The 25,877-nt window shown below is 40.5% G+C and overlaps 1 protein-coding gene across 2 annotated transcripts; it reads left to right on the top strand.

Moving 5' to 3' along the window:
* Positions 1 to 415: 415 nt before the first annotated feature.
* pdzd11 (PDZ domain containing 11) lies at positions 416 to 19,370 on the top strand. Of its 2 annotated transcripts, none has more exons than XM_048544785.1 (7): positions 416 to 529; positions 5,914 to 6,057; positions 8,790 to 8,873; positions 9,684 to 9,740; positions 10,777 to 10,875; positions 12,462 to 12,522; positions 18,918 to 19,370. In XM_048544785.1, exons 2-7 carry the CDS (start codon positions 5,947 to 5,949, stop codon positions 18,950 to 18,952), a joined length of 447 nt encoding a protein of 148 aa, XP_048400742.1. In that variant the 5' UTR covers positions 416 to 529; positions 5,914 to 5,946; the 3' UTR covers positions 18,953 to 19,370. The 2 variants fall into 2 exon arrangements, with proteins under 2 accessions (XP_048400742.1, XP_048400743.1); XM_048544786.1 differs by having other exon boundaries at positions 416 to 535.
* Positions 19,371 to 25,877: the final 6,507 nt, after the last annotated feature.

The following is a 25,877-nucleotide window of genomic DNA, read 5'->3' as shown; positions in this document are numbered from 1 at the left end:
CAGTAAAATGATAATAAAATGTGAGGCTGGATGAACACAGCAGGCCAAGCAGCATCTCAGGAGCACAAAAGCTGACGTTTCGGGCCTAGACCCTTCATCAGACCCTCTCTGATGAAGGGTCTAGGCCCGAAACGTCAGCTTTTGTGCTCCTGAGATGCTGCTTGGCCTGCTGTGTTCATCCAGCCTCACATTTTATTATCTTGGAATCTCCAGCATCTGCAGTTCCCATTATCTCTGATCAGTAAAATGATGGCAGGTGTTGTCAATAGTGCTGATAAACAGAACTGTGGCCATGAGACCACGTGCCGTGTGAAGTGGCAGTCAATGGAAAGCTTGACAATATTGATGGAAGACTAATATTGTCCACAACAAGCCGGTCGATCCAGGCCCCGCCCCCACACTCAGGCCCCGCCTCCATTCCCTGTATTTTGGTGAAACCGTCACCGCCGAGGTCAAATTGTAGTCACGTGATTAACGGCCGGCTGTGGGTCACTGCGGGTCCTGCACGGAGTGGCGGGGGTATCCCGAGGTAACGGTTAGTTTGTCGTGGCTGTCCTGGTCCTTTTCAGGCTGTGGTCAGCCTCCTGCCCGGAATGATGTTGATCTGAGCTCCAGGCCTTGTTTCCCAGAAATTCGGAAAAAAGTTGCGTTTCGGGAAATTTCCTTTTCGATTCCCGCCTCTTTGCCTTGTTTAGTGCTTTATAAACAAACCCGCGGCGTTACTATGTTTATGTGGCCAGCCCCACTCAGCTTGGAAGATAGGTCATACCCCTCTCGGTATTTCTGATAACTGGCATTAAAGTAAATTTAAATTGCTGCACTTTAACAGGCTGCGGCCTGTGTGCTAGCCGGATTTCTACGCAGATTTTATTTTAAAAAACAAATCGTGGAAACGCTTGCGGCTGTAGAGGGGACAGATTATGCTACTCCTCGGACGTTTTCTGCTGACGAAAATTGAATGTGTACAATAAATTCGAAGAAAGGAAATAGATATTTTAAACGTCAAATTGCTGAAACATCAACTAAAGAACCTGGAATGTGGCGCTTGCAGGAGAAGAAGTAATTCTTTGCTCACTTTGGCTAATTTTAGAATAGGATGTGACATTAAAAGGCCAGGCAACTGACTAAAAATAGTAAATGTAGGTGAGCACAATAAAGGCATAACAGTAGAAATCGAAAGAACTGCAGCTGCTGTAAATCTGAAACAAAAACAGAAATTACTGGAAAAGCTTGGCAGATCTGGCAGCATTTGTGGAGAGAAGTCAGAGTTAATGTTTTGAGTCTGGTGACCCTCAGGACAGAGGGATTTGATGTACACTCTACTGTTTAAGATTTACAGCTTCTGTACTTTTCTTTTGTGTTAATTCATTATTGTTTACCGTTTTGCTATTGATGGAGGGATTACAATGCCAATTAATTTCATAAGAAACTCCTGTGGTTCCTCGACAAAGGAAGTAGGAACAGTAGACTGACCTCTAGCCTACTGCACCATTCAATAGGATTATGGCTGCTCTAACATTCATCACGTCCATGTTCCTGTGTTTTCTCTAAGTGCTTGATTTCCCTACTGATCAAGATCTTAGTCTTAAAACACATGTTAGGACAATGCCCCCACAGCTCTCTGTGGCAAGGATATCCAAAGACACACAGTCCTCTGAGTGAAAAAAGTTCCTCCTCATCCCAGTCTTAATTGATGTTCCTTTATTCTGAGACAATGCACTTTGGTCCCATCTCTCCCATGGAGGACAGTATCCTCTCAGCATTTACCCTGTCAAGTTCCTTTAGAATCCTGGATATTTTATTTTCTGAGTCTTCCAACAAACATTAATCTTCAGATTGTTTTCTCAACATCCTGGAGTTTCTTTAGCATGGAAAACTCAGATCAAAAATGTGAAAGACTGTGAGATAACAAGTTGTAGAGCTGGATGAACACAGCAGGACAAGCAGCAGCTTAGGAGCAGGAAAGCTGATGTTTTGGGCCTAGACCCTTCATCAGAAATGAGGGAGGGGAAGAGGGTTCTGAAATAAATAGGAAGAGAGGGGGGAGGCAGATTGAAGATGGAGTGAGGAGAAGATAGGTGGAGAGGAGACACAAGTCAAACAGGTGAGGATGGAGCCAGTAAAGGTGAGTGTAGGTGGGGAGGTAGGGAGGAGATAGGTTAGTAGGTAGGAAATGGGGGTGCAGCTTGAGGGGGAGAAGGGGATGGGTGAGAGGAAGAACAGGTTAGGGAGGTGGGGACGAGCTGGGCTGGTTTTGGGATGTGGTAGGGGGAGGAGAGATTTTGAAGCTTGTGAAATCCACATTGATACCATTGGGCTGCAGGGCTCCCAAGTGGAATATGAGTTGCTGTTCCTGCAACCTTCGGGTGGCATCGTTGTGGCACTGCAGGAGGCCCAGGATGGACATGTCATCGGAGGAATGGGAGGGGGAGTTGAAATGGTTCGCAACTGGGATGTACAGTTGTTTATTGCGAACCGAGCGTAGGTGTTCTGCAAAGCAGTCCCCAAGCATCCGCTTGGTTTCCCCGATGTAGAGGAGGCCATAACGGGTACAGCAGATGCAGTATACCACGTAAGCAGATGTGCAGGTGAACATCTGCTTGATGTGGAAGGTCTTCTTGGGGTCTGAGATGGGTGTGAGGAAGGAGGTGTGGGAGCAGGTGTAGCACTTCCTGCGGTTGCAGGGAAAAATGCTGAGTGTGGTAGGGCTGGAGGGGAGTGTGGAGCGGACAAGGGAGTCACCTGAGAAAGTGGTCCCTTCGGAAAGCAGACAAGGGTGGGGAGGGAAAAATGTCTTTGGTGGTGGGGTCAGATTGCAGATGGCGGAAATGTCGGAGGATGATGTGTTAGATCCCGACGTTGGTGGGGTGGTATGTGAGGACGAGGGGGATTCTTTTTTAGATTGTTATTGCGGGGACGGGGTGTGAGGGATCAGTTGTGGGAAATGCGGGAGACATGGTTGAGGGCATTCTCGAACACTGCGGGTGGGAAGTTGCAGTCCTTGAAAAATGAGGACATCTGAGATGTGCGGGAGTGGAATGCCTCATCCTGGGAGCAGATGCGGCAGAAGCGAAGGATTGGGAATAGCGGATGGCATTTTTGCAGGAAGGTGGGTGGGAGGAGGTGTATTCTAGGTGGATGTGGGAGTCGGTGGGCTTGAAATGGATATTGGTTTCTTGGTAGTTGCTCGAGCTGGAGACAGACATGTCCAGGAAGGTGAGGGAGTTGCTAGAGATAGTCCAGGTGTGACTTTTGTGGGATGGAGGTCATTGGTATATGTTGAAGAGAGCTGATTTGAGGACTGATCCTTGTGGGAGCATGTGCAGTTATGTGTGGGAAGCTGATTTGATTCGAAGTTTCACATGGAACTGCCTGATCAGGTAGGTGATTAGTTAGAATCCCTATAATGTGGAAGCAGGCTATTCGCCTATCAGATCTACACCAACTCTCCGAAGAGGAGGATCCTACCCAGGCCCCCAACCTGGTAACCCGGCGTTTCCCATGGCCAATTCACTTGGCCTGTATGCTTTGGAGCAATTTAGCCTGGGCAATTCTCCTAACTTGTACATATTTAGATTGTGGGAGGAAGCCCATGCATACATGGCGAACATGCACACTGCATACAGGCAGTCGCCCAAGGGTGAAATTGAAGCCAGGCCCCTGGTGGTGTGAGGCAGCAGTGCTAATCAGTGAGCCATCATGCTGCCCCAAGAGATGCCAGGAGGATGGAAGTAGCTGTAAGGTTTTGGGGAGTTTCAGTAGTCTACCTGTGCCCTGCACTGTCATTGGCACAAGATAACTCACTAAAAACTATTCCTGTCTTCAATCACATCACAAGTGAAGTCTCAGGTATCAATTTTCAAAGAAAATTTGAATAAACTTCAACTGTTTGAGAATGGTCCAGAGAAAATATGGCCACCTACAGCACAAATGAAACAAGGGAAAAGCTCAACTATGGACATCCAAATCAGACTATTGTGCACACACTGAACACCTTCCTTGCGAGATCATTCCTAGTGGCCTCACAGGTATTCATGATGCACTACCTGAAGTCATTGAATTGATTGGTAACCTCAATATCAAACCATAACTGTTTGCCCAGACAAGCAGAAAGGAAATAAAGTAGGGTTATGAAATTCACTTGGCATACTAAGTGCTCAAACAAGGAAATGGAAAATTGAGCAGAATTTGGATGGGCATTTGTCGTTAGGTATCGATTTTGTTCAAATGGTTGCATGGCTGGTTTGTAATGCAGAGTGATACAGATCACATGGGGTTCAATTCGTCCACCAGGTTACGATGGAAGCCTCCTTCTTAGCCTCTCCACTTGCCTGAGACGTGGCAGCCCTCAAATCAAACAATCACTAGTTGTCTCTTTCTGGTGAGAGAACAGCCCTTTAGTCTGGTATGATTGTGGCAACTTTACTTTCAAGTTCTCTCCAGGAAGAACACCACAATTTCTCCAAACTATCCTTGTAACTGAAATACCTCAGCCATTGTTATAAATGTTTTCTGCACTCTCCAATGCATTCAAATCTTTACTACAGCTCAGAACAGTACATGATAGTCTAGTTGAGGTCTAACATTTGGTTTATGCAAGTTCAGCATAACCTCCTTGCTCTTTTGCTCTGTCCGTATTAATAAAGCTCAAGGTACTGTGTCAGTGGGAATTATAAGCTTAGCTCAACCCAGCCCAGCTTTCTGGATAAACCATAAGGTGCCTAATTACACCCAAGTTGAAGGAAGTCTAATTTCTTTGCACTTCTATTTTGAATATTATTGATTTACAATTGTTCAAAGGATCAAATAGAATCAAATCAGTAAGAATACTAGTTGGACAATAGTAAATGCACTTGAGTTGCTCATTCTGGCGCTACACCTCAAAATATGTACAGATAATTTTGCGATAATGTGGCTAGGGATATTTTGCACTCCTTTGGTATGTCAAATTTTACACTGTGCAGGATTCACAGGAAAAAAAAGGAGGCAAATGGATGACCAGCTTCCTTATGACTTTGGTTGTTGTTTTCAAACAGTAAGACATTTGTGAAACAGATGTCCTACAAGATTTAACAGAAGCAACATGCTTATAATACTTAGTACTGAAAAATGTTTAACAAGATAATGAAAAGGAAAACTACCAATAGAGCAATAATGACTGGCTCAATGTCTCCATCAACATCATCTGCAAATTATCTGATGGTTACCAAATTGTTGTTTGTGGGAGTTTGCTAGATACAGATTAATTGCCATATTTCCAACATTCATTACAGTCAACATACTAACTTTGCTGTGGGATTCTTTGAAACATCCTGTGATTGAGATGGGCGGTGCTTAGGTTTTGGAATAGTTGCTTTGCATCCTGAAATTTTGAAGATTGTAGGGTGGGTTATTTATTTTTGTTTGCATTTTTAAAATTTTGTAGAAATCAGGGCCTTGGTGCATACTGCTGAAGATACCAACTTATAAATTGGTTCATTGTTTATATTTTGCAGACAGTAAATTTTAATCTTATTGCAACTGTGTATCATTCCACGGTTGATTCTTTCCTGAGGTGGCTATTTTTATGTGTATAAATAATGTAACAAATGGTATGAAAAAATATTCAAGAAACTACTTCCCAGTTAAATTGAAAAAGCACAATGGGCATAGGTTCAATTGACCAAAAAAAAAGCAACTTTACAACTACTGCATCATTCTTATCGCAAACTGCTCATTAATGGAGGCAATTTTTTTTTAATGTAAAGCAGCAACTTGATTTTATGAGTGGGATGTAGATTCTGTCTGGATGAGTGACACAAAAAAGGCTGAATCACTCTTCTGTTTTGTATCTAGTAAATTTATGACCTCTTACAATGTAGTATTTAGTATAAATGTTTAGCTTTTCATAGCAGTTTGCAATTGTATTTGCAGATTTTAGTGAATTCTTTTAGAGATTGTAAACCAATGTCAAACCGAGTATACGCAGACCCAAAAGGCAATTATGATGACTATCAGTATCCAGTAGTATTCTTGCCTCCATATGAGAATCCACCGCCATGGATCCCTGTGCAGGAGGTAAGCGTGTTGCTTATGTTCATTTTTTATTAATGCTGTGCTTGTGACATCCCCGTTATGGTACTGAGTAATAGAGTCAAAAACGCCAGACTTGATACCTGATCTTTTTGTGTCAACTAGTCTTGATTGGTGTAGTGACAGGGATTCTAAAATGGATCTTGACACAATCAGACCAAGGATGATTAACCAAAAAAACTGAGGTTTTCCACCCCTGAAATTAGATACTGTACAAGTTAGGATGCAGTCAGCAAAGTAATTCTGCAGTTTATGGATTGTTGAATTTGGGAGATCAGTCAGGAGTGTACATCGGGATAGCCAAATCTAGAGTTTTTCTTAAATTAATGAGGGTCTCAGCAGGTGAGCTGAGGCAGCTATAAAATTGACCAATATTATAGAAGTGAAATTGGCACAGTTCATAGTGAAAACGGTCAGAAGCTTGTCACTGGGTCAAGTATGACCTCAACTGTTCTGATTTTGATGCCAGGAAGAGTGATGGAGATTTTATGGAGACTGGAAAAATGACTTCAGTCTTCCCATTTTTTATTTGGAACAAATTTCTGCTCCTGTAGAAAATCGGGATGTCAGATAATCAGTTTGATAATTTAACAATTGGAGTAGTTGGGAGGGGTGTTAGAATACATTCAAAGCTAACATTATAATTTGAGAAGTCTCCTGAAATGTGTGTCGATGAGAATTGAGTGGGTTCGAAGGATAAATTATTTGGGTACACCAGAGGCTTATGGGAGCTCAAGAAGAAGCCATCTCAAGATATACTTTTTGGTTATAATGGAACAAGGTGGGAACAGTCTCATCCAACTGGATGGGAGCATATTGTCAACCACATAAGAACAGACCAATCCAGAAGGACAAGGAGAAATGGACTGGCTTTATTACAGGCCATTTGTAACTTTTTGATGTGTAATTTTGCTATTGTAAGTGGCAAAATCTTGATTGAAGGAATTCACACGTGGCATACTGGAAAGATTGGCAGCAGTTTACGAGATGGTAACATCTGTGAGGACCTTTGGAAAGGAAGGAAATGTTAGAGATCAAATTGCAGTTTGCAAGTGCAAGTTGTGTCAAAGGTTTGTTTTTGAGAAGAAAGTGATGACAATAAATATTTTCTAATCAGCTTGTTCAAAGATGTTAACGCATTGTGGAACAGGCTTGAATCCTTCCTGGCTTAAAGGTAGGCATGCTCCTGCTCTGATTGTAGATTTAAAGGAAAGATGGACAACACCTGGGGGGAGAAAAAAGTGCCAACGCAATTTTGATCAATATAGGGACCCAGAGGTTAAATTAGGTGGTTGTCAATTTAGGGAATAGAATCAAGGAAGAAGAAGTTGGATCTTGTGGAAGAAATGTGCTTGTATGTGTGTTGGGAATATCACATTCATAATTTATGTTTTTGAATGTAACATTTGGTTTCAGGATTTAAGAGTTTAAGCTGTTGATGAGTGGGGGTATCAAGTTAGGAAACTGGTAAACAAATGTGATACAAACGACCATACATTTATTGCATTTGAAACAGTCTGTGATTATTCAGGCAGCTCAGAGGTGATGTGGAAACGCTTGTAAGTGACTCATTGTTAGGCTTGTGGTACAGCCAGAGGGTCACCATTTACTTCAATTCAACTTTAAATTAAGTATAAATTTTCAGGAGGAGAGAGATTGGAGTAGTTGGTCAACAAGAGAGTTTTTTGCTTAAGACAAAATTCTGGACAAATAATTGCAAAATGTACTGGCTATATAAATTATTTATATGGGTGACAGAATCAGTGTTGGAGAAACTCAGCAGTTCTGGTAGCATCTGTGGAGAAAGAGTTACTATGATGAAGGGTCTAGGCCTGAAACGTCAGCTTTTGTGCTCCTAAGATGCTGCTTGGCCTGCTGTGTTCATCCAGCTTCACACTTTGTTATCCCACTATTTTAAGTCCAATGACTCTTTAGAACTATCTTGGTCACAGTTTTTGATTTGATGTAGCCTGTAGCTCACTAGATTGAGGGAGCTACCGGGTCTTATACGAATAAAATATTAAAGTTATTGTCCACCATGTAGAGTGTGAAGTGGCTGAAGCCCATCTTAATTATCATGAGGAAAATTCCTGTAGTGACCTTGAGCTTTCTGCCATTAGGGTCTGTTGAATTAGCTTGAAAGGCTCGGATTGTGCTTGGGTATCTGCCAGCAATCCGAACAAGAGGCTAAGACATCCTCAGTCATGAAGTCTTAGAGGAAAGTTGGAACATTGCTTAACTAAAACCTTAATGGAAAAGTCCTCAAAATATTATACTGCTGAGAAAACTGGAACACTGAGGGATTTTTAAGTGCATTTTGGAGAGCGGTAACATGCTTTTGGATTGCTGCTGAGAAACATAAATGTGCTTTTGAAATCTTGATTCAATCTTGGATAGAAATAACAAGGAGTATTAGGTTTATAGCATAGGCCTTTAAGCTGGATTGGTAGTTTAATGGAGTTTGCTTTATATACAATAATTTTTAAGTTGTTTTAAAACCATGAAATCTAATGTAATTTAGTTGACTTAATTGCTAGGAGTTCGAATTTCTCTTCAAATCTTAATGGTCTCCAAAGCGATCAAGGTACGAGCTTTACTCTGGTCAGTGATGGCGCAAATTGGGTATGAACCTGATTTATGACTTTTCAAGGAATGAAGAATATGTTTCTATTTGAACATTTTAAAAATTGAAACTGATTTTTAATTGATTCTTTTAGAGGTTACATCACTTAGATTACAACAATGAACTGACCCAGTTTTTACCTCGAATAATCCAGTTGAAGAAACCCTCTGGGGCTCAGGTATTAACTCTTCATACCTAAGTGTGTATTTGTTAGTTAAAGGAAATCATTAAGCTTTGAGTGCACTGTTTTCTGTGGATGGAGTGAATCAGCTTTAATGTTAATCTTTTTACATAATCTTTTTACCCAATAATGGTTGTGTCCTCAACAAGTTTATAAAGATAATTTAATGGATTGCAAAGGCTTGATTTGGTGTACTGCAGGTTGGCAGTGATTTACTATAACTGCCCCAGGAAGTGAGTTCTTCGGTTTGATACCAGGGCATTGGTTACTACTCCAACAATGAGGAAGAAAAGAATGTTTGAGATGACCCCCATCATAGAGCATGGTTTCCAACCTCCCATTGCCTAATAAATTTGAATAAGTTGCTGGGAACACAGTTCCACCTTGGTTTAATGCTTGTAGGGGTTCATAAAATAAGTTTGAAACAGCCATATCTTTGTTCTTAGAGGGTAAACTGTTTATAATTTAACACTAACTTGCTTTGAACGATGCTCCAATTTGTCTTTTTTTTATGCGGATCCTTGATTGAGTTGACTTTGTGGGGAGGAAATGCGTAGCTGAAAATAGCTCTCATTGAGAGTGCAGCCCAAAGTTGATCCACTACAAATTAAAACAGTGGCAATGCAAGATGCTGTTTTGGTATTGTAACTGATCCGGCCTACAGTGTTAAAGCTGACTGTCAGCCAGGATATTAATTGTTGCAGTGAATACTCGGCAGAACTTTATCAAAGGATTAACATGATGCTGCCTTGAAAATTCTGTAAATCTGATGTTTCACAAACTTAATTGTGTTTTTGTTTTTTGCAGCTGGGATTCAACATTCGAGGGGGCAAGGCCTCTCAGCTTGGTATCTTCATATCAAAGGTTTGTATTCATGATTTAAATATGCCACAGTTTTATGTTCTTCTCTTAAGTATTATGCCCAAACTAGAATCTTAGAGATTTTCATCAACCAAGTAAAAACGCATAAGCCTGCAGTTTGATGGCTTAAGGAGTGACAGCTATTCAGGGACTAGCTTGAAGAATTCTGGAAAGAAAACTCAGTTGTTTAAAGTGTTAAAATGTAACATTTAAATCCAATTCAAGCTGATGGATGGAAGTCTGTCTTGTCCACTGACATTGAAATGAATTTGGATGATCTCAAACAACAAAGTGTGGGGCTGGATGAACACAGCAGGCCAAGCAGCATCTAGGCCTGAAACGTCAGCTTTTGTGCTCCTAAGATGCTGCTTGGCCTGCTGTGTTCATCCAGCCCCACACTTTGTTATCTTGGATTCTCTAGCATTTGAAGTTCCCATTATCTTGCGTGATCTCAGTTCTTTTCTTTCCATTATTTATTCATGGGATGAGGACATCGCTGGCTTTTATAGCAGCATTTATTGCCCAGAGGGCACCACATTGCTGTGGATCTGGAGTCACATGTAAGCCAGACCAGATAAGGATGGCAGTTTCCTTCCCTAAAGGACATTAGTGAACCAGATGGGTTTTCCCAACAATTTACAATGGCTTCACAGTGACCATTAGACTGTTAATTCCAGATATTTATTGAATTCAAATTCCACCATCTGCCCTGATGGGATTTGAACCCAGGTCCCCAGAACATTGTCTGGGTCTCTGGATTAACAGTCCAGTGATAATACCACTAGGCCATTGTCTCCCCGTATCAGTCCTATACCTAGGGATCATAATGCCATAGTCGATGATTTTCCGAATTCAGTACTTGATTGGTAATGTCACACACACACACATGGCTGAGGCAAAGGGCACTTGTTGACCCTCTGCAGATCTTGCTAACATAGATGACTTTATATGAAAGGTGCTGTTTAATAAGAATGGCCATATGTGTGCAGGCATGTTCTTGATTACTAACCCAAGTGTGAGTGATTGCCTTTTATCATAGGTGATTCCTGATTCCGATGCAGATCATGCAGGGCTGCAGGAGGGTGATCAGGTCCTTGCTGTGAATGACATTGACTTTCAGGACATAGAACATAGCAAGGTAGGTGTCAGAGCAGAGAAATGTATCTGTGTGAACCTTTAACACTAAATGTACATGGGGCAACAATTTTGAAAGTTTGTAACATCTATGTGCCAAGAAATGATGAACTGGGGAAACAATTAGAAAGAATCAGTTCTATTCATCTGAAGACCAGCCTATTTTACAGTTTAGGGCAGAATGTAACTGACCAATGGACAATTTAATTTCGGTGTTTCAGAAATCGCAGTTATATAGTTGTGAAGTCATAACCACAAAAACATTTTGTTATCCTGTCTGGGGCTCTACAACAGTATCAGATCTAGCTGACTTGCTAGACTTGAGTGCTATGGAGGAACACTGTTGGCTGGATTTTAAGGCTGAAATTTGCTCATGAACATTTTACAATGCCAAATTCCGTTTTTTTTTAATTTTGAGGGAAAGATAGTATGATATTTTTAGTTTTTGTTTTACTGAAAGTACTGAAGATAGACTTTTAGCCTGATGAGAACTAGTATGTTTATGTTTTGCATTTATGGCCCATAGAGCTACACTAGTTTCTTTGATGAAAGATTTTTAACGTTAAAGAAGAGAGGTTGACTGAGCTCGGTCTCTTTTCATTGGAGAAAAGGAGGAGGAGAGGGGACCTAATTGAGGTATACAAGATAATGAGAGGCATAGATAGAGTTGATAGCCAGAGACTATTTCCCAGGGCAGAAATGGCTAGCACGAGGGGTCATAGTTTTAAGCTGGTTGGTGGAAAGTATAGAGGGGATGTCAGAGGCAGGTTCTTTACGCAGAGAGTTGTGAGAGCATGGAATGCGTTGCCAGCAGCAGTTGTGGAAGCAAGGTCATTGGGGTCATTTAAGAGACTGCTGGACATGCATATGGTCACAGAAATTTGAGGGTGCATACATGAGGATCAATGGTCGGCACAACATTGTGGGCTGAAGGGCCTGTTCTGTGCTGTACTGTTCTATGTTCTATGTTCTAATTCAGGTCGTGCAATAGGAACCACTGTTACATCATAACAGTTAATGATTAGATTAGATTCCCTACAGTGTGGAAACAGGCCCTTCGGCCCAACAAGTCCACACTGCCCTTTGAAGCATCCCACACACCCCTGAACACTATGGGCAATTTAGCATGGCCGATCCACCTAACCTGCACATCTTTGGACAGTGGGAGGAAACTGGAGCACCCGGAGGAAACCCACGCAGACACGGGGAGAATGTGCAAACTCCATACAGACAGTCACTCGAGGCTGGAATTGAACCCGGGTCCCTGGCGCTGTGAGGCTGCAGTGCTAACCACTGTGCCGCCCATGATAGTGTTCCATCTGCATGATTGATCTTTTTCAGTTCAGAGCCTGACCATAATACCAGTGTCCTAATTTGCTGAATGGAATAAAGTTCGGGGGAATACGCATTATTCTATAAAGTAATTAAATCAGTTAATATCAGACATAGCAGTGCTAATGTATGGATTCCAGTTCAGATAACTTATTTCTATTATTTAAACAAAACTGCTTTTCACGACTTAAACAATCGTCTGTCCTCTTCCCTTCAGATCTTTGTTCTTGTTGAGTTCTATGTTTTTCTGTTGTGTAGGCTGTTGAAATCTTGAAATCTGCCAAAGAAATTACCATGAGGGTTCGCTACTTTCCGTACAGTAAGTACAAAACTAGTTGTAAAACTATTTTGAGTAGGCCATGAGGCCAGTTTTTGCCTTCATCAATGAAATATAGCTGATCTCAAGCTGCTTTATCTATCTTTGCATTTGTACCAACTCCCTTCACAAGCTTATGTAACACAAATGTATCACAGTCATGAAAGCTTAGGTAACCTGTCATCCACAGCTTTTCTGGAAGAGTTCCAGATTTTGACAATTCTTTCACTTCAGGAGCTACTTCCTTACGTTTCAGTATGAATCTCCTGACCGTAATTTTAATTTTATGCCCTCTTGCCTTGGATTTCCCAATTTGAAAGAATAAAGTTTCTTAATTAATTCTTGTTGAATCTTTCTATGTCAACATGTCAGTTAAATCACTCCTAAATCTAGACTTGTTTTTAGTTTGATTTTGTAATATTGGTTTGGGTTGATATGTAGGTGACTTTGTGTTTATATGCTGTTAAATGAGGTTTATTACCTTAATCTGAAGAGTTGGATTTTTACAATTGTGCTTTTTTTTTTGAAAAAAAGTTGTTCTTATTCTGTTTATGCTGTTAACCAGTGCAGGTGTCCTTGTGTCATCCTTTTGATACCGATGGAATAATTCCAAATGGCAGCTAGTTAGTCTGTGTATGTGTGTTTGAGGGATTGGAGGCTCATCTGTTAAAAAGAAATCTGGCCCGGAAGCTAAGTTTAGTAAACTCTGGTATTTGCTCTGAAGTTATGATGAGTTTAGTTTGCAGTTTGTTTCTTGTGTCTCGGAGAGATACTAGCTGAAGGAAAACAGTAGCTAGAACACTCGGAAGTTTGCCATAAGGAAACCAAAAGCACGCTGTGGCAATAGTGTCCCTTTGTTGAGGTTTGGGTGTTTGTAAGGATGTTGCTAGAATAAAACTTTGAATCTTTTTATGTGGTTTGTAATTAAGTTGTTCAGGCTTTTTTGCTTAGAGTAGCATAGTTCTTCTTATTAAATAAACATTTTATTCTTTGTCAAAGTTAAGTGACAATCTCTTCTGAAATGTTCGATAACTGACATCCCATTAGGATCTAACAAACCAGGTTTTGCTCTGGAATCCAACCTGTCCAAAATTAACACTAGTTGAAATCATAACAGTGTACGTAGACACCCTTTATCTCTCCACAATTTTAATTTGCTTACTGTTTAGAAAATATTCCAATTTATCTTTTCTGAACCAATGGATAACCTCTAAGTATTCCTTATCAAACTTAGCTTGCCACAGTTCCTAAAATCCCTGGTGCAGAAAGAGGTTGGTTGACCCCTTGAGTCTGCATTGACCCTCTAAAGACCTAGCCCCTGACCCTATCCCAATACCCAACATTTCTCATGGCTAATGCGCCAAGTCTGCACATCACTGGCCAGTATGGACAGTTTAGCATGGCCAATTCACTTGACGTTGGCTGTGAGAAAAATCGGAGCACTTGGAGGAAGCCCATGCAGACACAGGGAACATGTGATAACTCCACACAGATAGTTGCCCAAGGCTTGAATCAAACCCTTATTCTTGATGCTGTAAGCCAGCAGTGCTAACCAGTGTCCCAACTTCTTTAGACGGATGACTTCAGTAGATCACAGTGAAGTAGTTGCTCTGTTACTTAGGAAACCCTGAGCCAGAATCAGTATTGGAAATGCAGGAACGCCCACGTGGCACGCTCCTGCCTTGAATCAAGTGGCATTACACACTGCCTGGATACTGTTATTCCAGGCCAACCAGGCCATTCCATGGCATTAGGATTTTTGAGACAATGTGAGGCTGGATGAACACAGCAGGCCCAGCAGCATCTCAGGAGCACAAAAGCTGACGTTTCGGGCCTAGACCCTTCATCAGAGAGGGGGATGGGGTGAGGGTTCTGGCATAAAGAGGGGGAGGCGGACTGAAGCTGGAGAGGAGAGTATAGGTGGGGAGGTAGGGATTTTGTTTCTTTTAGGCAGTATCCTGGTTTAAAGGTATTCAGTCAGAATCCCACAGATGATAACTTCACACCTTAGATTCCTTAGACAAGCACAGCCACCAAATGTCTAAACCTACAGTTCCTGTCACACTGAGCAGAATTACAATTGCAACAAAACATCATCAGTAAAGGATAACTAATCTGTCTCCCGACTGTCTAAACTCAGCTCACATTCTCCATTAGCAGGTGAATAATCCAACCCTTGGTGAATTCTGCTTTATAATGATACGAAGAGTTGATGTCAAAGGATCAAAAGTTGACATTGCTACAACTTGGTTGCCACAAGCCAGTTTTCCCTGTGGTAACTTTTTTGACACCTGCTTAAACCCAAAAAGTCAGAAGGATTGGTTTCCCGTTCACTTCGTTTGTCCCTTTGCAATTTCCTGTTTTCTTACATACTATTTACTGTGTCTCCACTCTAGTGCCACAGTTTGCAAATTTTGGAGGTACAACTCTTTTTGTTATGTTATTTCTAAATATAGTGAAATACTAAGGCTCCAGTTCAAACCTCGGGAACGTTTTTTTTTCAACAATCAGGCCACGTACTCTCTCTTTCTACTCGATTTGCTTTCTTCTCAGCAATTTTCAACCATTATTGCAAGGCCGCCTCCAATTAGATGCATTATCACTTACCCTCATTACACTCGCTCACTTTAACAGCAAAATCAGATTAGGTTTTCCAATGAGGAGTTACTGGACTCAACATTTACTCGACTTTCTTCTCACAGATGATTCCAGACCTGCCAAGTTTCTCCAACAATTTCCGTTTTTGTATCAGATTAGATGAGGCTACACAAATCCGTGGTTCAAATTTGTTCCAAGTTCTTAGTTAGCATGAATACAGATACTAATAATTATTACATTGACAGGTCTTTTGTATCATGACTTATGTTTCCCCTATCATCATAAATAATGGTGAGACATGAACAAAGTTGATAGTTTAGTTTTTTTACTCTTTCACTTTAATAATATTAAACTTTTCCTTCCAAACAACTATACATTTAAAATAGTTATGCATTGTGAAGTAAGTAGTTTATTTAAATTCTTCTGACTATCTGTTGTCATTTTTCTGATATTTTCTCTTTGGCTTGTTTGACTGCTATGCACACTCTTGTTGTAAATCAGGACCTGTCTCACTACTCAATGCTATTCTACCTTCCATCTGCTTGAGAAAAATAGAAAAAAAACTGAGAAAATTAGTATTCCTCATGACCTGGATCATGCCAACAGGAAAGAGATCATGTTACCAAAAATGCTTTGAGTTCCAAGGAGGAGACGGAATTTTGCTGGTTTGGGGTTTACATAACTTTTTTAAAAAACATTTGTTTTCTGAGATGCTAGTCGTTGCTAGAGTTAATTTTCTTTGTACTCGGTGTCACTGTAGATCAAAGGGTAGCTCTTTTGCTTCTAGATTGTGGGTTCAAGTACCATTCCACAGACTTCAGCATAAATTCTAGACAAAATCTGTTACGTGCTTTTGAATGCAACATTATTGCTGCCCTGCATAACACTAAGTGAATGTATAAGATTCCATTGCCTAATTTTGAAGTAGAGGAGCTCTTCTTAGTGTCCTGGCTACTACTTATCCCTCAATCAGGGCTTAAAAATAAAATAACTACTGTACCTGGCATTATCACATCGTTTATAGGAGCTTTCATTTTGCATATTGGCTGCTCTGTTCCCTACTTTGCAATTGTGCTGTTCAAAAATCACAGCAACTATAAAAGTGCTTTTGGGGTTCAGGGTGGGGCGTTCTAAGGATGTGAAAGATACTACACAAATGCAAGTTTTTTTCCCACTACATCACTCAAATGCCTGTTTCACATGTTTGGACAGTATTCAGATGTCCTCTGCTAACTATTTGTCAACAAAACCTGATCCTGAGCAGTCCCTACACACATTATCCAGCAGTGGTAATTGGGTAATTTTAAAGTAGATATTTATTCTTTTCTCCTTGATTGTCTTGGGATAGTTGTAGCTCCCTAACTGTGATCAACATTTAGCAACACCTATTAGAGATTAAGCCTGGGTTTTTCCTGTCTGTATGTGGCTGTACTGAATTGGAGTGCATTTATCTGCCAAATCCGAGCTTCAAAATCTGTCCTTTTTTTTGAAAAATTTAAAATTTAATTTGTAACAAAGCAAATTATAATAAATGTAGGTTTGAATAACATATAACATGTTTTTAACATAAAAGTCATTAAGGTGCTTTAAATGTGTGATCAAAAAAATGGTCACAGCCAAAGGAGGACGTAAAGAGTGACCAAAACTTAATCATTAGTGATTTTCAAGGACTTTAAAAGGAAGAGTTAGAGATCAATGAAAACACTTCCCAGCAAGTCCTCATGTTGGTGCACAGGATGGATATTGATTTGAGTGAGTTTAACTTCCTCATTAGTGGATTGGTTAACACATGCATTGAAGTTGACAGGGATTTAACATTTAATTCTTCATCTATTTAAAGTAATTTTTCAGCACTGTTCACTTAAAATATTTCTTGCATATCATTCGGTGTGTTTATTTCATACACAAAGAACATAGAAAAGTACAGCACAGTACAGGCCCTTCGGCCCACGATGTTGTGCCATGGAATAATCCTAATCCAAAAATAAAATAACCTAACCTACATTCCCCTCAATTCACTGCTGTCCACGTGCATGTCCAGCAGTCGCTTAAATGTCACTAATGACTCCGCTTCCACGACTACCACTGGTAAACTATCCCATGCGCTCACAACTCTCTGGGTGAAGAACCTCCCTCTGACGTCTCCTCTATACCTTCCTCCTAACACCTTAAAACTATGATCCCTCGTGGCAGTCAATCCTGCCCTGGGGAAAAGTCTCTGGCTATCGACTCTATCCATGCCTCTCATTGCCTTGTCACCTCGATCAGGTCACCTCTCTTCCTCCTCCTCTCCAGAGAGAAAAGTCCGAGCTCAGTCAACCTCTCCTCGTAAGACAAGCCCTCCAGTCCAGGCAGCATCCTGGTAAACCTCCTTTGCACCCTCTCCAAAGCCTCCACATCTTTCCTATAATAGGGCAACCAGAACTGGACTCAGTATTCCAAGTGTGGTCTCACCAGGGTTTGGTAGAGCTGCAGCATAACCTCGCGGCTCTTAAACTCAATCCCTCTGTTAATGAAAGCCAAAACACCATATGCTTTCTTAACAACCTTATCCACTTGGGTGGCAACTTGGAGGGAGCTATGCACTTGAACACCAATTCCCACTGTTCCTCCACACTGCTGAGAATCCTGCCTTTAATCCTATATTCAGCATTTAAGTTCGACCTTCCAAAATGCATCACTTCGCATTTATCCAGGTTGAACTCCATCTGCCATTTCTCAGCCCAGCTCTGCATTCTGTCAGTGTCTCGCTGAAGCCTGCAATAGCGCTCGATCCTATCAACGGCACCTCCAACCTTTGTGTCATCAGCAAACATACTAACCCACCCCTCAACCTCCTCATCCAAGTCATTTATAAAAACTACAAAGAGCAGAGGCCCAAGAACAGACCCCTGTGGGACACCACTCAGCACTGACCTCCAGGCAGAATACTTACCATCTGCAACCACTCTCTGCCTCCTGTCAGCCAACCACTTCTGAATCCAGACAGCCAAATCACCTTGTATCCCAAACCTCCATACCTCCTGACATTTTCTCTTTGGCTTGTTTGACTGCTATACACACGTACTATAATATGTAGAATCTCAATTGTTGCTGGTGAGGGCTATGTTTTAAATAGACTACTGAAAAAAATTTGAAAATCTGGTTCCTAAAGTACTTTTTTTAAACACTTAGATTCTGACGTAGAAGCTTAAATTACCCAACCAAAATAAAATCTGCATCTTAAATTATCTCCTACTGTGTACCTCTAGTACAATGTGCAGTGTTATCTGTACCAAATACAGCTATATTACCCTGTGTTCACAAGAAAAGCTATTTATTTTCTGGTGGTTGGCGTACAGAATTAGGAGATCAGTGTGTCTTTGGCAGGGATCTAAACTGAGTGTGGAACAGTGTTTTTATTTTTGTTTTCCATCTTGACTACACTTAAAGTAGCAGATTGTTGTTTACTGCATAGGCAGTAGCAAGCGCTAATATTCCGTACATAAATTAAAGCTTAAATCTCCTACTAATCAGGTAATGCACAGAATTGGAGGCAGCGTTATATAGATGAAAGACATTTCTGCTGACAAAAATAAATCTGTTTCACTCATGAGAGCATCTGTTGTTGCAGGCAACCTGAGCCGATAGCCCTTCCACACAATATGGTTTTTATTTTCTTTTACATTACTAGTTTGAACGATGAGTTTGTGATGATAGAGTGGGGAAATAGTTAAATTTTTTTGTAGCATGCACTCTTAAGGTTGGAAGCTAATTAATTTCTTAACTTGGATTGTCAAATTTTATCTGTCTTCTTTCAGATTTCCGCAGGCAGAAGGAAAGGACAGTTCATTAAAAGGAGGTCCTGCTCTATTTTGAGATCTCTGCCTTAGAGATCATTGAAACGTTTGGTACTTGGCAGATCTCTGGTCAAATGGTCCAATATCTAGAGAGATCCTGAAATGTGGGTTTTCTGTTTGGGATTTATAAAATGCCTCCTGCATTTATTTGACATTTCTCGGATTTAGTCATTTCAAATATTTTGGGGAAAACTGCAATGATTGCAAATTCTTGAAGTGAAATTCAGACAGTGCCTGATTCTGCAACTGTCTTGGGAATGTAAAAGGAGTCTTAAAGCTGTTATTGTCAGAAGCTCAATCACTGCCACTGATTTGCTTATCCCTATGTCAGATCATCTTTCAAAGACACATATGACTTCATCTGTTGACTCAGTACTGCATCTTGCAACAATAAAGACACAATTTTGTATGTTATTGCCACCGTATAGAATGCTTTCTACAGGTTGCACAACCAAAAAACTATTGTCTTTCTTTCTTTTATGTTTAGCACTGGGAGCAAGTAGTCTACACTGAATAAGTATACCTTTCAAAGCAATAATGTAAACAGTTACAATTGTCCAGCTGATATTTAATGGGCATCAGAGAGCAGTTGACATTTGAGGTGAATATCAGCTGTCAAATAGATTGTAAATAGTTCAAACTGTCACATAGTCACACAGCATTGCTTGACCTCATTCTGGATTTAACTGCATCTGTTTCAGTTCTTTCACTATAGTTGCAGTATCATCATGAAGTAATTTCAGGATTATGGTGAAGACTCTTGGACATCTAAACTTTTAGAACATGATCCTCACAATGTATTGAATCAAATCCTTGATCAGATGGCTGAATGCAATGCGTGGTTGATTTTTTTTTTCCCCCTTCCTTGGATTTATCTGGTAATAAAGACCATGACCCAGGCCCTCTGGCATGTCTAAAGCCAAAACATTGACTCTGGGAGGAAATCCTGAAGCACAGGAAGTAATGATTCAGAAAAATGCACGTCAGGATCTTCTCTGAGGGTTTTCATAGCCTAATTTATCTATCTCCTTAAACGTTCATTGTTGCATGAGGTAAATATAGTTTTGGGATATACTGTGGATAATACACAATAAGTGTACATTTGTTAATGTACAGAGACTATTTCCCAGGGCAAAAAAGGCTAACTCGAGGGGTCATAGTTTTAAGCTGGTTGGAGGAAAGTATAGAGAGGATGTCAGAGGCGGGTTCTTTACACAGAGTTGAGAGAGCATGGAATGCGTTGCCAGCAGCAGTTGTGGAAGCAAGGTCATTGGGGACATTTAAGAGACTGCTGGACATGCATATGGTCACAGAAATTTGAGGGTGCATACATGAGGATCAATGGTCGGCACAACATCGTGGGCTGAAGGGCCTGTTCTGTGCTGTACTGTTCTATGTTCAACTTTTGAACCCTTTCTAATCATTTGATTTGTTCATCATGTGAAATTGAGCAGATTTCAGGTGGAGTTTGACTCGTGTTCTATACTAAACAGCCTTAACTGTCCTTGAATGCCATCTGCTGTGCACAACTACAAACTGGAGAATTATTAACTGTTTCACAATCTGAAAATCAACTCTTGTTTTCCATTATGCAAAGCATGCATGGGGTTTTATTTCATCAATCTAAGTTTGAACAGATTATTCTGTTGCAATTTTGTTACAGTTATTATTCCACGAGGCTTTACTTCAGTGGATATTAAGTAGAGAGTGTCTTTAGTCCAAAAAGGAATTTAGCACTTTCTAATAGTAGCTTAGTAGTTCCTTTCTAAAATAGATACATGTATAAATCCATTTTGTGTGGCAACTGATTTTTGGAAAGCTGCTCAGTGAGTTTCCCCCCCCCCCCCCCCAAAAAAAAAATTGTCATTGTGTTATTGACACAATGATGAGAATCCCACTATCAGCATTGATTGGGGGGGGGGGGGGGGGGGGGCTGCTGCTATGTTGACTACTAGAAAGGTCATCAAGAAAGAACCACAAATTGTTATTTGCCAGAATCAATGGTTGAGGAGATATCTTTACTCCACATGTATACTAACCTTTGACATCAGAAAGGAGGAATTCATTCTTACTAAAAACCCTTTTCTTCTACAATTGTTTCTTTATTGTAGTTGGCATCTTTTAAAATGACATATGCCTAACTATAAAAGGGATTGTTTACACACGAGAGAGTTCAGCGTCTTTATATTGAAAACTCCAGAAATACCATCATGCTTTGCTAACATAGCAGCATTAATAATTTAGATCAAAACCTTTAAAACATATCCAGGTAATTTGTCGAACTCTTGAATCAGAACACCATGTTTCCCAGCATAGAATGATTAAGAACAGGAGGCCAATTTACCATGTTGCTACCACCCCTGAGTAGGCACAATATCTTTCTCCCATTCCCTGCTCTTTTTGCTATTACCCTGTGAAGTTTTTCCCCCCCTCAATCTCAATTGAATCTGCCTCCACCAGCCTCTTAACAACCAGAGTATTTCATAACCTAATCCCTGTATACATTAGTTTTTCCTCCATGGAGCTTTTGCCAAATCTTCCGTTCTGAATCATTCCATCAATGGGATTAGTTTATCCTACTATTCTGTATGAAGCATTTTAAATGCGTGTAAATTCCATCAATAACCTCTTGAAGTTTATTATTTTCAAGATTCACCATAACATGACAATTTGAAGTTGAACCTTGTTAACCCAATTTGGAGTCTTTTAGTACTTATTAACTGCTGGGCAAACCCACTATATATTTTACTCCAGTCTTGAACTTACATAACTGCTTCTTGTTATTCAGTTAATTTCAGGAGCTCCAAAAGAAGGGTCACAGGACCTGAAGCATTAATGGGATGAGGGCATCACTTATTCTATTCCTAGTTCAGAGTCAACCACAGTGCTTTGGGTCTGGAGTCATATGTAGGCCAGACCAGGTAAGGATGCTAGTTTTCAGATTTTTTTTAATTGAATTTAACTCTAATTCCACCATTCACGTCAGGATTCAAACCCAGATCCCCAGAATGTTATTATTATGTGGATCTCTGGATTAACAGTCCTGTGATAATACCACAAGGCATCACTTTTCCTCAACAGGTGCTTCCAGATTTGCTGACTTTTTCCAGCAATTTTTTGTTTCAGATTTCCAAACAGTTCCATAGAAGAAAAAAAAACTGTACAGTCCTGTTAAAGCTCACGTAAAAATGAGTACTGACTTGTTGTCAAGGCTATATGTGGCACATTATTAAGAGCCTTTGGAAGCTCACGTACACAACTATATAGTCTAACTACCTAACTTAAAAAAAAATACATGTTAAAGGGTGTGCCTGCAACAGTCATAGTGGCTTTCCTTATTTTGGCAAATATGGAGCAATTAAGTTATTATTAAATGTTGAAGATGATAAGGCAACAGTGGATAGAGGAACAGTTAAAATGGTGTCCAACATGAGTCCTGAACAGTGCCATTTAGATGCAACATTATGAATCCGTGAGATGGCACTGACCTGAATAGATGGACAGAGAATAAGTCTTCAGTAAAAACTGGGTACATGTGAACATATTATTTTCACCTACAGCAGAATTTTTTAATGCCAGTACAAAATGTATGGTCTAATAGCTTGGCTCATCTTCAGACTTGGTGAAATGTGCCAAGTACAGGAAAAGCAAAGAAAAAAAGGTTTACAGAGACAAAAAGCTGAATTCAGATCACCCACAATTCTTTTCAGTGAGGATGAGGTGAAGATGAACAACAGAAGATGGCTCCACACAAAAAAAACAGTCCATTCACAAATGATGCCAAGGCCCAGCATATGCAAACAAAAACAAGGGCCTGACTGGATGATTTGTCTGTACCATCTCCCCAGGTTTCAAATCATCTAGATGCTAATCTTCAACAAATTTGATTTATGTCATGAAATCAAAATGTTATAGTTCTGGCTGAAACTACAACTAGATACACACACACACACACCATGCAACCAGGTTCAAATACAGCTTTAAAAAAAAAGAAAGCTGGTTGTCTGCTTGACAAAGTCTCTCAAATACATAGTGCCCCCCAAAAAGCAGGATAAATGCAGCATGAGTAATTACTGCCCCAGCAGTCTACTCAAGCAAAGTAATAGTTGGCAAGAGTACTGTAAAACAGCATTTACTGATTGATTTCCTAATAAAACTGGAGCATGAGAGAGTGGGAGAATTATAGTAATATGGAATGATTTGTACTTTCTGGTATTAATCATCAAGGCCCAGGCAATGCTTTGCAGATTGTGAAATTTGGTTCACTGATGTCCTTAAGAAGATTGGCCATCCTTAAAGGGCATGGCCAATATGTAACTCCAGCCCCTTGCACTGTGATCAACTGCCAATTACCCTCTGCCATGGCCCAGAAAACCGAAAAAAAAACTATCATTCTACAAAATCCGACAAAACAGACCGTCCAGCATAAGCAACACTTGCGAACCTAGCCCTGTTGCTAGCGAGTTGAGAGAAGATTTGTAGCTCAGGTTGGAGGTTCTGCATGGGAGTTTGCTCGCTGAGCTGGAAGGTTCGTTTTCAGACGTTTCGTCACCATTCTAGGTAACATCAGTGAGCCTCCGACGAAGCGCTGGTGTTATGTCCCGCTTTCTATTTATCTGGTTAGGTGTCCTTGGGTTGGTGATGTCATTTCTTGTTCTTTTTCTCAGGGGATGGTAGATTGGCTCCAAATCAATGTGTTTGTTGATGGAATTCCGGTTGGAATGGCATGCTTCTAGGAATTCTCGTGCATGTCTGTTTGGCTTGCCCTTGGATGGATGTGTTGTCCCAATCAAAGTGGTGTCCTTCCTTACCTGTACGTAAGGATACGAGTGATAGTGGGTCATGTTTTGTGGCTAGTTGATGTTCTTGTATCCTGGTGGCTAGCTTTCTGCCAGTTTGTCCAATGTAGTGTTTGTCACAGTCTTGCAAGGTATTTTGTAGATGACGTTTGTTTTATTTGTTGTCTGTATAGGGCCTTTTAAGTTCATTAGCTGCTGTTTTAGTGTGTTGGCATCAGGGTAGCCCACAAACCCACCAAGAGGTCCGAGTAGTCTGGCAGTCATTTCGGAAATGTCTTTTGATGTCGGGGAGAGTGGTTATGGTTTCTGAGCCCGTTTTGTCTGTTTGTTTGGGTTCATTGCTGGCAGACAAAACGGGCTCAGAAACCATAACCACTCTCCCCTACATCAAAGACATTTCCGAAATGACTGCCAGACTACTTGGACCTCTTGGCATCAGGGTAGCCCACAAACCCACCAACACACTAAAACAGCAGCTAATGAACTTAAAAGACCCTATACAGACAACAAATAAAACGAACGTCATCTACAAAATACCTTGCAAGAACTGTGACAAACACTACAATGGACAAACTGGCAGAAAGCTAGCCACCAGGATACATGAACATCAACTAGCCACAAAACGACATGACCCACTCTCACTCGTATCCTTACGTACAGATAAGGAAGGACACCACTTTGATTGGGACAACACATCCATCCTAGGACAAGCCAAACAGAGAGACACACGAGAATTCCTAGAAGCATGGCATTCCAACCGGAACTCAAATCAACAAACACATTGATTTGGAGCCCATCTACCATCCTCTGAGAAAAAGAGCAGGAAATGACATCACCAACCCAAGGAAACCTAACCAGATAAATAGAAAGCGGGACATAACACCAGCGCTTCGGAGGCTCACTGATGATGTTACCTAGAATGGTGACGAAACGTCTGAAAACTAACCTTCCAGCTCAGCGAGCAAACTCACATCCTAGCCCTGTTGATCTGCGATAGTCCTCTTCAGTAATACTTGGGGGCTTGCACCAAAATTGGGAAAGCTATCCCAAGACAAGCAAACAGCCTGAGATAGTCATACTCACTGTATTAAATGTTCAGGTGTCCTAAGACACCACCAGCACTATCAGAGTATGATGTCTGTCAACTACCTACAAGGCACAAATAGAAAGCAGGATGGAATATTCTTGCTGGAATTGATACATTTCCAATACAGAAGAAGCCTGGCATCTTGGCCTGAACAGCTTGCTTGATTGGCAACCTATCAACCATTTTAAACGTGCACTCCCTCTGCCACCAACACACAGAAGCAACAGTATACATCATCTACAAAAGACGCATTACAGTAATTCCAATGCTCCTTCAACAGCTTCTTCCAAATTCACAGCCTCTACCATCTAGAAGGATAAACGCAAAAGATACATGAGAACACCACTATCTGCAAGGTCACCTGTTAACCACACATTATCTAACTATCACTGGGTCCAAATACTGGTGTGTACTCGGGCCAAAAGGCCTGTACTGTACTGTTCTGTGTACTTCCCATAGTGCTGTTAGATGTCCCAAAAATGGTTCAAGGCAGCAATTCACTTGTCCATAAAAAGGAGGCAGTGAGTTTACATAATAGTTGCTGGTTTAGCCGGCAAAAAAGGGTCACATCCCATAAATCTATGGCATCAGGAGAGAGAAGCTGAGAAAGTGTATTTCCCTTTTTGCATCCAGTTTTATCCCAGCCCCTCAAATTCTACAGTATAGCTTCGCCAGGATGAATGCCTCATTTGAAATCCCACAGGCCTGGCATAAATGTCAAATAGGAAATATGTGGACACCATGTTTCACTGACTAAATTTTACTTGTAAGAAAATGCTTTAAAAGAAGAATTACAAAGTAGTTTAGTAAAATGAAATGGAGTTAGAAATCACTTCATTATTATACTGATCATGATCCATTGCAAGAGTTCACAAATATGAAAGCTATATTATTCAAGTTCATACTTATTAAAAAAGCAACATTACAACACAAAATTAATGTAAACATAACTAAGTACTTGTAATACTAGCATGATTTGAAATACTAGTATTTCAATTCAGAAATAGATTCAAGTATGATATTGGCAGTTATATT

This window comes from Stegostoma tigrinum, chromosome 15 (genome assembly GCF_030684315.1).
Source record: "Stegostoma tigrinum isolate sSteTig4 chromosome 15, sSteTig4.hap1, whole genome shotgun sequence".
In the NCBI taxonomy this organism is placed as follows: Eukaryota; Metazoa; Chordata; class Chondrichthyes; order Orectolobiformes; family Stegostomatidae; genus Stegostoma; species Stegostoma tigrinum.
This window is presented reverse-complemented; position numbering and strand designations above follow the sequence as displayed.

Bases quoted from the DNA above. Each gene is read 5' to 3' on its own strand.
- pdzd11 (XM_048544785.1), top strand. From the start codon at position 5,947: ATGTCAAACCGAGTATACGCAGACCCAAAAGGCAATTATGATGACTAT. The intron at 6,058-8,789 runs GTAAGCGTGTTG...TGATTCTTTTAG, and splicing joins CATGGATCCCTGTGCAGGAG to AGGTTACATCACTTAGATTA. The intron at 8,874-9,683 runs GTATTAACTCTT...TGTTTTTTGCAG, and splicing joins AGAAACCCTCTGGGGCTCAG to CTGGGATTCAACATTCGAGG.